Below are 13,441 nucleotides of genomic sequence, written 5' to 3' on the forward strand. Positions count from 1 at the left end.
GAGCTCAAAATCAAATATTCTTTTTTAAGGTGCGAACCATTATTTTTAGGTTTCTATTTATCAACCCTTGAGGGTCTCAGTTAATGATTAAATGCTTGTATATGAATTTGTGTATGCTAATATGTTAACATTTTGATTTTTCTTTAACATATGTTATTGGTTGCATATGGATGCTTACGTGTTTAATAAAATATATAAAATATATAGGTGATTGAATGCATTGTTTCATGGATGCTCATATGCTTGATTGAATGCCTAACTGAATGTATTATTTTGTTGATTCCCACATGTTTGATAAAATGCCTAAGTAGATGTGTTGTTCCATTAATGCTCACATGTTCGATGAAATACTTGAGTGATTGTGTAGTAGAACCCATGCTATAATTGTCTGATGTAATGTTTTGTCCGTAACAATACTTAGGATTTCTATGATGTTGGGTGACTTAGGTCAGTTGGCTAACTGCCAGAACTAAAGGAGTGGCCCGAGTTAGGGCGGCCACCCTAGGCTTGATTGATTGACCCGGGTTGAATACAGACGATCGACAGTAGTTGAACTACATGGGATGCTTGCACCCAATGCCGGTTACGTCGTGGTTCTCCCATGTTAATCAAATTAGCCTACTAGCCGGTTGATTATGTACGTTCACAATGTATGATATGACTAAATGAAATATAGGATACCTCGTTCCCAATGGATGTGTCCATTCATAACTGTTAGTGCGATACGATCCGCTAAGACCCATGAGTAGAGCATGGTGGTATGGGACACCGTGTCCGAGCTGTCGGTCTACACTCGGGTGACGAGCCTTCCCGTAGTGACCAGTGAGTAACTAAGACTCATGAGCTAGGCACGATAGTATGGGACACCGTGTCCGAGCTGTCGGCCTATGCTGGGGTGACATGCCTCCCCATAGTGACTAGTGAGCACTATGGAGGTGACAGACCATTGTTCAAACAACCCCCATCAAATTACCTGACCAATGGTTCTGTGCCAGAGTACCGTTCGAACGACCGGGCATGAATGGAATTGGGTGACGAGCCATTTCCTTTGTACTGATTTGGTTTAATGTGATAAGTCCGCACCTCTATAACACCCCAGCCACCGTTCATCCAGGCTATGATCCGAGCGTGGGTTGTCATCCGAGTCCATGTATGAGATCGGTCGGGCTTCGAAAATAGCACTCCAGTTGGTCAGGGCAGTGTGCTATGGGCTGTTATAACCTCGGAACTGAGTGATCACACTCCGTTTAGGTGACAACTCATACCAGGTTGATCCTCATACGTTTAGGTATCATATCTTACCTTTAAAATTAGAGTCCGGATCCTCTGCCTCCCGCAATCTCATTGGTCCACCTCACCACTCCTGCCACGTAGGACTAGCCCATCTGTTTCCGTTTCATATTTTTAAAAAAAAAAAAAGAAAAGAAAAAACGAAAATCTCTTTGCCGTCTTCCCTAACGGCAATGGCTCCACTAACGGCACTTTCCATTTCCAGTTCCGGAGATTTTTCAGAGATTTCTTCTTCTCTCGTTTCTAATTTCAAATTCTTTCCTTTTACAGATGGATCTCATCAAAGCGGAAGAAAAAGAGGGGTTTTTCCTTTTGTCAATCGGAGGCCCTCTTTCCCCAATCTCTCACAATCCCTCTCGGCCATTTTCCCCCGAGCAGCCGATAGTCGATTTCTACTATTTCGTCTATTCATCCATCGAAGATCCACCCCACCTCACAGGTATTTTAATTTTTTTTTAATTTTTTACAGATTATTTATGATCTGCCTCCAATGCCTGTGGTATATCTTTTTTTTTTTGCTTTCTAATGCAGACTATTAAATGGGGAACATTGGATGCTGTTTTTGAAATGCCTATGTGCATGTAGACTAATAGGAGATTTTCAGGATTCTTCCTATGGTGAATCCGAATTTTTTATGTTTTAATTTGTTTCCACTCATGCATTGTTTAATGTGATATAAAGATAGGTAACGTGGTTGGTGATAGATTTCTTTGGTTTTTATTTTATATGGTTTTATATTGATGATGATAGATTGATTTCTATGGCACATGTACGTTCTAAGTATGTCTTGTTTGTTTACCCTCATTGTGGAAATCTTATTTTCAACTAGTACATGTGAAAAGTTCTAAATGGTGGGTCATCAAAACCTGAATTCAGGATTCAAGCAATGCATGGATCCGAGGGAGAAGTATTACTTACACACATTGGAGAAGGTGACTAAAGAAAGTTATCATGTGGGCCCAAGGAGCTTCCTCAAATCCTCAGAAAGTATCTAATGTGTTTGATGAAATCTGCCTTTTGGCCTACCTGCTATACATATCGTTTGCCTGTATTGGTCAAGAGGTGAATGATTTGGCTGATGATCAGCTAAAGGGGGCATGCATTGCCCTTCATTATGTATTGGGAGTTCTCTTCCTTTGCATTACTGCTCCTTTTTACTTACTGGTATAAGCGACCATTAAAAAATCACACTGCTGCAAAAAAAAAAAAATAGAGAGTTTTTCAAAGTAAAAAGAGAGGAATAATACTCATAGCCTGTTAAGCACCCTAGAATTGGGTGTTATTAGAGGCAATTGGAGGTAAATGCACCAAAATGGTGTTTTTACTGCCTTGGATTCAAAGGTAAATGAAAACACATATTTTGGAGTGTTTTGAGATCATTTTATTTTGTCGTGAATTCAAGCTAATTGGTGTGAAATGGCTATCTTACCCCTCTTTTAAAAGTAAGAGAGTTGCACGAGTAACAAAGGTGTTATTAGGCTACTAATATACCATACACTTGGCATGCTAATGATACCCCGAAACAATTCATTCAGCAATTGCATCACTTAAATCACACCAATTGAATGATCGAAACTGTCTAGACATAGGTAATTTAAATGCACAGTTAAAAAACATTGACAAGTCACTCGTTTGTGATCCCTAGGTTTTCGGCCTACTAGAGGCTCGGAATTTCCTCATTTTAGGTGAAAATATATATTTCAATAGGCTTACTACGATCATTCTATCAAACATCATATATATATACACTAATTTGCGATATTAAAGTAGATTTAACTAATCAAATTAAGGTTCCTATGAATATACTAAAGAGTTCCAACACATTCATGACGGACATCTAAATACAATTTTTTTTTAGGATTAAAGCGCATTCCAATTACAAGCTGCCAAATTCAACCAAGGATTCTGATTCACATGGATTCCATTGTAATCGTGAATTGGATCCCAATGCATTCCAATTAAAAAGGTGCCAAACGAGCCCCAACTTTTCTCAAACTCTCCTATTCTTTACACACACACACACCCTCTTCCTTGTTTTCTGTACGTCCTTCTGCAACAGCCAAAAGGCCTGAACAGTTTGTGTACAAATGAGAAAGAGAAATGTCATTTGCAGGTCTTCAATACTGAATTGATTGCACACATTATGAGGCGGATGCTGCTTCTCTCAGCTGTGGTGGTGGTCGGGAGCACCCGCTGGTGGTCCAATATCTGATGAACCTGTTCAAATATTGGCCGCCCGTGCGCCGCAATTGTTGGGTCCACTAGATCTATAGCAACAACAACGTCTACCATCCAATCTAGCTTCTGGGAGGTATTGTTTCCAATATCGCATGCTAGTTGTTGGAGAAGGGATAGCAGGACTCCTTGACTCAGAGGAAGAGGAAGAACTGATAGAATCGCTTGCAAATCAATCTGAAGAATGAGTGGGATAGGTAGATAACATTAGAACATTGATTTTTCTCCCCGACAGGAGTTTTGAGAGGCGCTAACAATATTTATATGATAAAACAAGACCTCATTATACACGAATTCTATGAGGTGGCTCCATCTAACATGGGCTTTGCTTAGTTACTCAAGACCATATTTAGCAAACACTAGACGTCAAAAGAATAGTAGGGGGAAATGTTCAGGTTTAAATAGGTCTCTATCATTAAAATTTTAGTCAAAGTTTGGTAGAAGAAAGAAAGCAAAAACCCAGAAATACGGAGAATGAAAAGTTTGGGTTTAACATGGTTCCAATTCAATAAAATGGAAAAAAACAAAAAAAAAAATTAAAAAAATAAAAAAAATAAAAAAAACAAAAAGCCAGCTATATATGCATATGGGTTTGTTCTATTTAAAATAAGGTTAAGGGTGAATATTTCAATTAAAACGGTTAAAATTTCTAAATGTATAAGCAATTATTATAAAGGTAATCGAATAGTGGGTTAATATTATCTTTTGCCTCTGTTAAATCCTTCCTTTGGAAGTATTCCCCATACAAATTGATCTGTTTCTTCTGAAATCTTCACTATCTGCCCATCTTCTTTAAAATATGGAGTTTTAATTTGGTTTGTCCAAATATTTATTTATTAATGCCTATCTTGCTAAAAATACAGAGTTTTAAACATTTAGTCAATTTACGCTTAAAAAAATTAAATTAAATTAAATTAAGGATTTTAAACTTGAGTATTGCTAACAAGGATCATGATTTATTCCAAAGAAAATGAAGGAGAATCTTAAATATGGAAGCTCATCTGGTTGGAGTGAATTTTGATTGTTTGCACATGGAGTCCTTGGAGGTGAATGATGATAAATGCTCAATTTTTTGATGTTATCCGGGCCAATGAGAATGGGGGATTTCTTGGAGGTGGGGGTAAATGCCCATTGAAAAGGAGTGATTCTAGAAATGAAACGTCTTCCCACAACCAATTGGAGCCTTGGCCGCCATCTGTTATGTTTGAGAAGATTTACCATTTATAGGCTGAACATTTAGTTTACCCAAATGAAAAGGAAAAGGTAATGTCATGGCCAATACCTCAGCCACAGCACATGTTGATGATCTGCTCTGTAATGGCAACTCTTTCCCTAATTTGTACTAGTTGTCTTACCATGAAAAACCCTTCACTAATTCTCAGAAAGAAAAAGAAAAAGTTCTTTCGTTAGAGATTAATGACAGGTACAGAATCTTTTTTTATTCTTCTTTTTTTTATTTTTTTGGAAGGATGATGATAATTCATTAAGCTAAAGGAGAGGAAGGTAATTCCCAATACAGAGGGGACACTGAGCCCTGGATCTCACAAGATTGATAACTAGAGGATTAAGTTTTCCGGAAGAAGGGGTAAATGAAATGACAGGTACAGAATCTTACCCACCAAAAGAGGACAAGATCAATGGTGCTAGTGGTAACGTGAGTTGGCATAGGAGTCTTTGAAGTTGAATCTACAGCACAGACAAGAAACATGGATGGCTCTTCATTTTCTGAATCTACAACACATACAAGTCCAGCCAGCAACTTATAGGATGGTACACAATACACAGTTTCGCATTTTTGGCATTCAGATGTGTAGAAGATCCTGAATTTTAGTAATTGAGTGTGATTGAATCTTATTTGGTTTCCATTCTCTTTTTTCTGATATGAAAACCTTAATACAGTTATTTGAGTTGAATTAGTAAGGACCATATATTGGCCAATAGGAATTATGCCTTGGTTCCAATGTAATTTAAGGAGGATCGTAAACAAGGCTATATATATATATAGTTACTTACATGGAACTTTGGAAAATACAAAAGATTATCCATTTAAATAAAGTTCTTAGCAATTTAAAGCAATCAAAGGTGGATTGAGCTCTTTTAACTGGTACGCTTCCAACCCCTTTCAAGTGAATCCATTTTCCATCATAAGATATCATCACAATGTCTTAGTTTTGCTCGATCTTAAACCTCCAGATGCTAAATTCTTCCTTCAAATTTCTATCTTATAATTCTTATTGTTCTATCACAGTCTTGGTTTTGCTAAATCTTGAACCTCCAGATGCTCGATCTGTCATTTGCTTCTGCATTTCCTTTAGAATGGTCATAAGCTGCAATGAGAGGATAACAATCCAAAGTAAGAAAAAAGAGAGTGAATTTCGTACATATTTCTTTGTAGTATATGTGAAGATTGCATACTAACAGAAAGATTCTAGTGTAAATTTCCTCCTGCTTCATAACAGAAAACTTGCTGTTAACCATTTCAGAAACTAATTACTCATTCAGACTAAGAGAAATGGATAAAATCTACAAATCCCTGCATGTCTACATACAATTTTTTGATCTTCCATAAATAGATTTTATGAGATAATGTTGTTTTTTTTCTTCGTATGAACATGATCTAATAGTAGTAACTGTTAGCTCATAAATAGTCTTCAAGGAGAAGAAATTGGCAGGTGTGAGTAACATGCTTGCCCTTAATTCTCTGAACTAGTTAGCTCATTATCCATATTAAATGCAGACAACAAAATTGCATGGAAATGTTTTAAACACGGTAATATGATCTGGAAAGAATTGAGTTATGCCGATTTATCAAGGAAATGAAAAAGCAAGCATAAACAGACTAGAAAATCTTATTCCTACTGGATAAAAGCATGCTAGCCTGCTTCCTTAAGAACGGACTGTTGAATTGGATGTTCATAACAATGGTTAGAACCATATTCTTCAGATAGCAAAATGAGAAATGTGACTCTGAGATAGACCGAACCAACCTCGACAATGCTCATGGTACTGGCTACAGACCCACCTATGGTCAGTGTTAATCGGAACTTGACATTGAAGAAACTACTCATGACGACTTCCTCTCACTCTCTAGTCAAAACCTCTTTACTTCTTTTCCAGTTTCTCTGTTGTAATGTATGCTTGTCTTGCTGAAGAAACTTGATTCAGGAATATAGCCATTTCAACCTTATTGCTGCAGTCTTGATGTTTCAATATGATAAAGAAAGATGGTAATTCAGGAAGAGGAATTATATGTGTAATAACCCAAATAAATCTTGACCGTCAAATTTTAACCATTGACCAATGTACCCAATTAGCCCGATATGACTGTCGATCTACAAGATCAATTGGTTCAATCTCAACCATTAATTTGGACATATCCAATCCAACTGTTCGTTAACTAATAAATCCAACCATATATTTAACCATCCATCCAACAATACAACCATCAAACCGTCCATATGCTGAAATCATCGAAACACTTGTCCTTGCATCTGAACTGACCATCTAAACTGACCGTCCATCTCACCAATAATCCACAGGTACATAACAAAGTCCATTCCCCGATCTCATCTAGCCGTACATTTATCCATCCATCTACCCATACATCTATCCGTCCATCTATTATACACTAATCCATCCATCCATCTACATCATCCATGTACCATCAAATACATCCCAACCACACACATGCACCAAACACATCATGCACACATACCTTTCACATGTGGCATACATGCATCATATACATCACATACATGGACCACACACATGTGACACATGTGCCACACACGTGGCATGCATGACACATTACATGATATTAATGGTGCACGTTATTTAAATCTAAAAGAAAAAAAAAAAACGTGACCAAATGAGATGAAAACCGAAGCAACAACCGTTGCCTTCTCCCCCACGTGTTTAATAGCCAGTGAAATAAATCACTATAAATAGGAGTAGGGTGGTAGGTGGTGAAACGTGAGGTGAGGTGAGGTGCTGTGACGTGAGGAGAGAGAGAGAGAGAGAGAGAGAGAAAGGTATTGCTGGACATTCACGTTGGAAAGAGAGGGAGAGAGAGAAGAGAGAGAAAAAGGAAGAAAGAAAAGAGGAGAGAGAAAAAGGAAGAGAGAGGAAGAAAAGAAAAGAAAAAGAAAAGACTTCTTTTTAAGAAAAAGTGAGTTTCTCTCACTTGATATTTTTCTTTATATATTTTCTTATATTCCACTTGGTTTCCTTTATTTTTATTATTATGCAAATAATTCAATAATTATGCATTTTTCTCTTATTGATTTATTTACTTGATTTATAGTTTGTTGTGTTTATTCAACATGATTTTTTATAGTTCTCTTTATTTTAATTAGCAAGCTATGAATCAACTTTAATCTTATATTTTGTTTACCCATGCAATAATAATTCTTTTATTATTATTTTTATTTGTTGTAATTTTCAGAAAATCTGAATTTAGAGCATCTCTTAAACAAAAAAAAAAAAAAAAAAACCTTCAAGTTCAATATACTTTTCCAAACCATCGAATCGGATTTGACGGATTGCATTGCATAAATATATTTTCACATAAGAACTTTAAATCATGTACAAACAAGTTACAATGATTAGAAACAATTTGTCCTTAGAAATATTTTGCTCATGAACTATTAAAATTATATATACTTCGAACAGTTTTTGGAACACCAGAAAATAGGTGTGGCGATCAAGTCCTCTGGGTTGAAAATCCCTAAAGCGTAAATAGGTGGGGCGATCAAGACCCTTGGGTTGAAAGTCCCAGAAACCCAATTGGTACCTTTTGGAACATCTACCGTACCCATTGAGTGGGTGAGCATGTCAGGATTGCAAAAGGTTCCCACTGCCAGGTTCGGTAGGGTAGTAGTTTGACCAGCTAACGTACAAATGGGTCCCTCACCAAGTGCCCTTTGGATGGGTGAGCATGTCATGCAAGAGGTTCCCATTGCCAGGCTAGGTGTTGTATTGGCGCGGGTGTTGGCCAACCGGTGTAAACTGGCCCTGGTGTTAAAAAGAATAAACCACACCTTTATTATGGAGTATATTATATGTTGATTTCATTCATTCATGTTTCTTTGAATTTACGTTGAAATTTGGTGTTTATTAGATCTCCTCATTTGTTGTTTTACCTAAATAGATATTGTATCTTTTAATACTTTTATTCATGTTATATGAGGTTATTTTGAAACCTGTGTTGAGATTACTCACTAGGCTTCGCAGCTTACCCTGTTGGGATTTTAAAATTTCAGGATCAGGATCACATGGAGGAGCTTAAAGAGATTTTCTTTTATTTATTTTGTTTCTTTACCATTTTCTAAATAAGTGTAATGAACATTTAGTATGACAACATTACGATGATATGTGTTTGATGATAATCTTGAATAGTCGGAACATGGACATTTTTCTTTAAATAAATGTTTAATTATTAAAATTTTGGATTGTTATATTTTATGAATGAGGTTATTTTGTCAATATATGCGTGGAATATGAAGTGTAAACATACAAAACATAAGTCATGCCTGCGGGTACGGAATCGGGGTCGGATATACCCAGGTGCCGGATTTCGGGGCGTGACAATATGATCCTTGAGCAAGGATATCAATAAGATATGCATGTAGTATGTACAATTTGTAGCAGTTATCCACATCATTGATCTAATGGGCCCCAATGGATTTATTAGCCCCTCAAAGATCTACTGAATGGAACAATCCTATGTGGCTTGTACCTCATGCTTCAAATAGGTGAACATAGTTGACGGGGTTCACTTATACAAAGTGACGGGTAGATGATGATGAACACAGTCGAAAGGAGATCCTTGGAGTCATTGTTGAATCCAATGAAATGGGTAGATGATGAGGTATAATTTAAATGTTATATTACAAGGAGGTATGATCCATCATTCATGGATATGACTTAATTTATTAAAATGTTAAATTTGATGCAGGTTATATCCAAGTATACCGAATTGATGGCTATTCGAGAAAATAGTGGTGGGCATAATTTGTTAAAATGTCACTTCTTCAACGCATGGTTTCATGTAAGCTTCCTCATTTATATGTATAACAAAATTATCATATATAAGTAATTTGTGTTTAAATGATGTTAATTTTATTTAAATTTTACCATTGCAGAAATATGTGTGTACAACGAGAATTATAGCGAAAGGAGACAAGAAAATTGAAGATATATATTATGATGGTAATGATGTAAAAATTGAATGTATTATAAGGAAGATTCCTTACAATCTAAAGAGTAAAGAAAAAATTATGATCCCATTGAATGAAATGTCCCATTGGTACTTGCTTGTCATTGACTTAAAGAGAAAAATATTTTCAATTTACAACTCTCTCAAAGGTCACCAAACATCAACCTACATCAATACGATGGTATGTATATTACTTTGTTCAATGGAAGAACATTCAACTTAAAAAATTGTGATTGTGAAAGTACTTAATACTTCTTCATTATAAATGTAGGTTTCACGTTTGAAGATCCATTTATTAAAAAATTATGAAATAGAATGTGATGGATTTACTGTCTCTATAGACCAAGAATGCCCCCAGCAACCAAATTCGTAAGTCATTTTCCATTTAAAATATGAATTTACTCTTATTTAATGATATTTATCTATCTTTGTATGGTATTAGTAGGGTTGATTGTGGTGTCTACTTAATGAAATTTATGGAATGTCTTTCCCGTGGAGATATATTTGATTTCAACTCGGTAAATTTTCTTTTTTTTTTTCCTTTTTCTTATACAAAATTTATGAAACATACTTACGATCCACTTTCATCATCAGGGGCCAATGAATTTTGAACGAAAAAAGTTGGTTGCACAACTGATGCTGGGCAAAATGATTACACCACAGTAATGTGACATGTAAAGGTATGAAACATACTTACAATCATGTTGCTCTTTTTAATGGAAGGTATGTGCTTTGATTTTATTTTTTATTATTATCATAGTTGTTGCGGGATGCAAATATGCTTTGCTTGTATTCATGATGGGTCTTGTTGTGGATGGAATTCAGGCCAAAATTCTCCTTTATCAGTGAAAGCATTGGGGCTGCCTGTCATATGATTGCTATCTTACAGGTACTGTAAGAGGGAGAATCTATGTTCATGGCTCCAAGCTGATATTGAAGGTTGTTAGTGAATCATTCACGAAGGCTAGATTGTAGTGCATAGAACATTTTTAAGATTAATTAGTTTTTACCATGGTAGGTCCTGCTAGGTGGATGTTTGAAAACTATTGCTTTCATTGATTGGGTGCATTAGGATTAGATCATCTTAATCATCAATTTTGTATCTTGAATTATGGTTGATGATCATTTTTAAGCAGGAAGAAAATCATGTGCAATATAAATCATTTCATAAGCAGGAAGAAAATCATGTGCAAAATAAATCATTTCATAAGCAGGTTTCTAAGTTCTTTCATTTCTTTCATTTTTTTTTTTTTTGACAGGCTTGTCGGTTGATAACAATTCGCAAGGAGTATAACAGCTATATGGAGCTCTTTCTGCTCAAATGTGGTTGGGGATGATCTTCTCAGGAGTTTTTTTTTTTTTTTTTATAGGTCCAATGAATGCAATTGTTGCATGGTAGCCTGTTAACAGTTTAGATTGTTCAATTAGAGTATCCAAGTTATGGATTGGATCATCCTATCAATACAATAAAACCAAATCAGGCAACAGGTGCAATAGGGCCAAATCAATGATTGATAAAGGCTTCTGTTTTTTTCTTTTTTCTTTTTTGCGTGGTGGCCTGTTAAATGTGTTTTGGATTTAATGGACAATTCAAATTGTTCAATTGGAGTCTACAAGTTTTGATTTGAATTGTATGAATTGAACTATCAAGTTTCATTCTTGCTTTAAAGTAGGAAGCCCTGTGGGATTAAAATCAATAAATTTGGTTTTTAGGGTCAGACCCACATTAATATTAATTAGTTATCTACTAGGCAGGCTTGAAATGTCAACTTTGGATACTTCAGGCCCATATTATAACTGCAGAACTGTGCACAGGATTCATACATCAGCGATAGCAGTGATTATCCTAGTTACGCAACTGATGCTGGGCAAAAATTTCAGTGCATCCGCATGTATTGTAGCAAACATTTAAAGTTGTAAATAGAAGAGAATAGATACTCTGACCGTGTGTGATGGGTGATATGCATGCGCTTAGAAATTATTAAAAAATGCACACTTGGCTTAAAATTAATTCAAATTAAACTGTCGGGACCCGGTTTAGATGCATCAAGAAACAAAAATTAAGCTTCCATCAATCCGCGGTTAGGATTTCTCAACAAATCTGATCTTTGAGATCGTGACTGAGAAACATGACTTTCACCATTAAAATGTTTTGACTTTGAACATATGACCTGAGTAAATTTCCTGAGTGCCTGTGTATCAGGCTTCCAACTCTGCCAGAGTATAAAATATGAATGTCAAGGCCATTTCGTATTTTATAGAAATCTTCAGGGCATAAGAATGGTACGGGGACTCGACGGCAAGGTGATGTAAGTGTTTTATCCACGCCATCCATCGCTTATCTTAGATCATTTTAAAGTATGAACCAAAAAAATGAGACAGGTAAAGGGCTTAAGTGGACCACAAAGTGGGGATTTAACGTCCACCATTACAAACTTCTTGGGAGCTGGATAAGTTTCAGATCAAATATCACATATTTTTTTTTCCACTTCATCCACGTCTACATGACCTTATGAATAGGTTGGATGGTAAAAAAAAAAATCACCAAAGCCCTTAGAAAGGTTTCAACAGTGGGTGTCATTATCACTACAGCTTCCTTCGGTGTGGTCCACTGGATCTTCGGACCTTCATTTTTACCCATTAGATTGTTGAAAAAAGTGACAGGTTGCCGGACAAAGTGACCTGGTTCCACTTAATGAATTGACGAGGTTATATTACAAAGTGATGAGATTCACTAGACAAAGTGACGGGGTTCACTAGACAAAGTGACGAGGTTGCAGTGCAAAGGACGAGGTTGCAGTGCAAAGTGACGGGGTTGCAGTGCAAAGTGACGGGGTTCAATAGACAAAGTGATGGGGTTGTAGTGCAAAGTGACGGGGTTCACTAGAAATAGTGACGATGTTGCAATCCAACCCAACCATTAGATTGTTAAAAAAAGTGACAAGTTGCCGAACAAAGTGACGAAATTGCAGTGCAAAGTGACGGGGTTCAATAGACAAAGTAACGGGGTTGTAGTGCAAAGTGACGGGGTTCACTTATACAAAGTGACGGGGTTCACTAGAAACAGTGACGATGTTGCAATCCAACCCAACCATTAATTTGTTGAAAAAAGTGACGGGTTGCCGAACAAAGTAACGGGGTTCAATAGACAAAGTGACGAAGTTGCAGTGCAAAGTGACAAGGTTCAGTAGACCAAATGACGAAGTTGCAGTGCAAAGTGACGGGGTTCAATAGATAAAGTGACGAAGTTGCAGTGCAAAGTGACGGGGTTCACTAGAAACAGTGACGATGTTGCAATCCAACCCAACCATTAGATTGTTGAAAAAAGTGACGGGTTGCCGAACAAAGTGATGGGGTTCAATAGACAAAGTGACGAAGTTGCAGTGCAAAGTGACGGGGTTCAATAGACAAAGTGACGAAGTTGCAGTGCAAAGTGACGGGGTTCAATAGACAAAGTGACGGGGTTGTAGTGCAAAGTGACGAGGTTCACTTATACAAAGTGACGGGGTTCACTAGAAATAGTGACGATGTTGCAATCCAACTCAACCATTAGATTGTTGAAAAAAGTGACGGGTTGCTGGACAAAGTGATGGGGTTCAATAGACAAAGTGACGAAATTGCACTGCAAAGTGACGAGGTTCAATAGATAAAGTGACGAAGTTGCAGTGCAAAGTGACGGGGTTCAATAGACAAAGTAAC

The 13,441-nt window shown here is 36.6% G+C and overlaps 1 protein-coding gene across 4 annotated transcripts; it reads left to right on the forward strand.

Moving 5' to 3' along the window:
• The first annotated feature begins 9,343 nt into the window (after window positions 1–9,343).
• LOC131243243 (ubiquitin-like-specific protease 1A) lies at window positions 9,344–11,149 on the forward strand. Of its 4 annotated transcripts, none has more exons than XM_058242441.1 (7): window positions 9,344–9,394; window positions 9,482–9,574; window positions 9,669–9,923; window positions 10,014–10,111; window positions 10,188–10,260; window positions 10,337–10,422; window positions 11,002–11,149. In XM_058242441.1, the coding sequence occupies exons 1-6, from the start codon at window positions 9,374–9,376 to the stop codon at window positions 10,406–10,408; spliced, it is 612 nt and encodes a 203-aa protein (XP_058098424.1). In that variant the 5' UTR covers window positions 9,344–9,373; the 3' UTR covers window positions 10,409–10,422; window positions 11,002–11,149. The 4 variants fall into 4 exon arrangements, 3 of the variants coding, with proteins under 3 accessions (XP_058098424.1, XP_058098426.1, XP_058098427.1); XM_058242443.1 differs by lacking the exon at window positions 11,002–11,149 and adding an exon at window positions 10,632–10,729; XM_058242444.1 differs by lacking the exon at window positions 11,002–11,149 and adding an exon at window positions 10,568–10,668.
• Window positions 11,150–13,441: the final 2,292 nt, after the last annotated feature.

This window comes from Magnolia sinica, chromosome 4 (assembly GCF_029962835.1).
Source record: "Magnolia sinica isolate HGM2019 chromosome 4, MsV1, whole genome shotgun sequence".
NCBI classification, from domain to species: Eukaryota; Viridiplantae; Streptophyta; class Magnoliopsida; order Magnoliales; family Magnoliaceae; genus Magnolia; species Magnolia sinica.

What these genes read in the sequence shown, in the direction of transcription:
- LOC131243243 (XM_058242441.1), top strand. Translation starts at nt 9,374, where the DNA reads ATGAAATGGGTAGATGATGAG. An exon ending in TCTTCAACGCATGGTTTCAT is followed by an intron (nt 9,575 to 9,668) that starts GTAAGCTTCCTC and finishes TTACCATTGCAG; the next exon opens with AAATATGTGTGTACAACGAG. An exon ending in ATATATTTGATTTCAACTCG is followed by an intron (nt 10,261 to 10,336) that starts GTAAATTTTCTT and finishes TTTCATCATCAG; the next exon opens with GGGCCAATGAATTTTGAACG.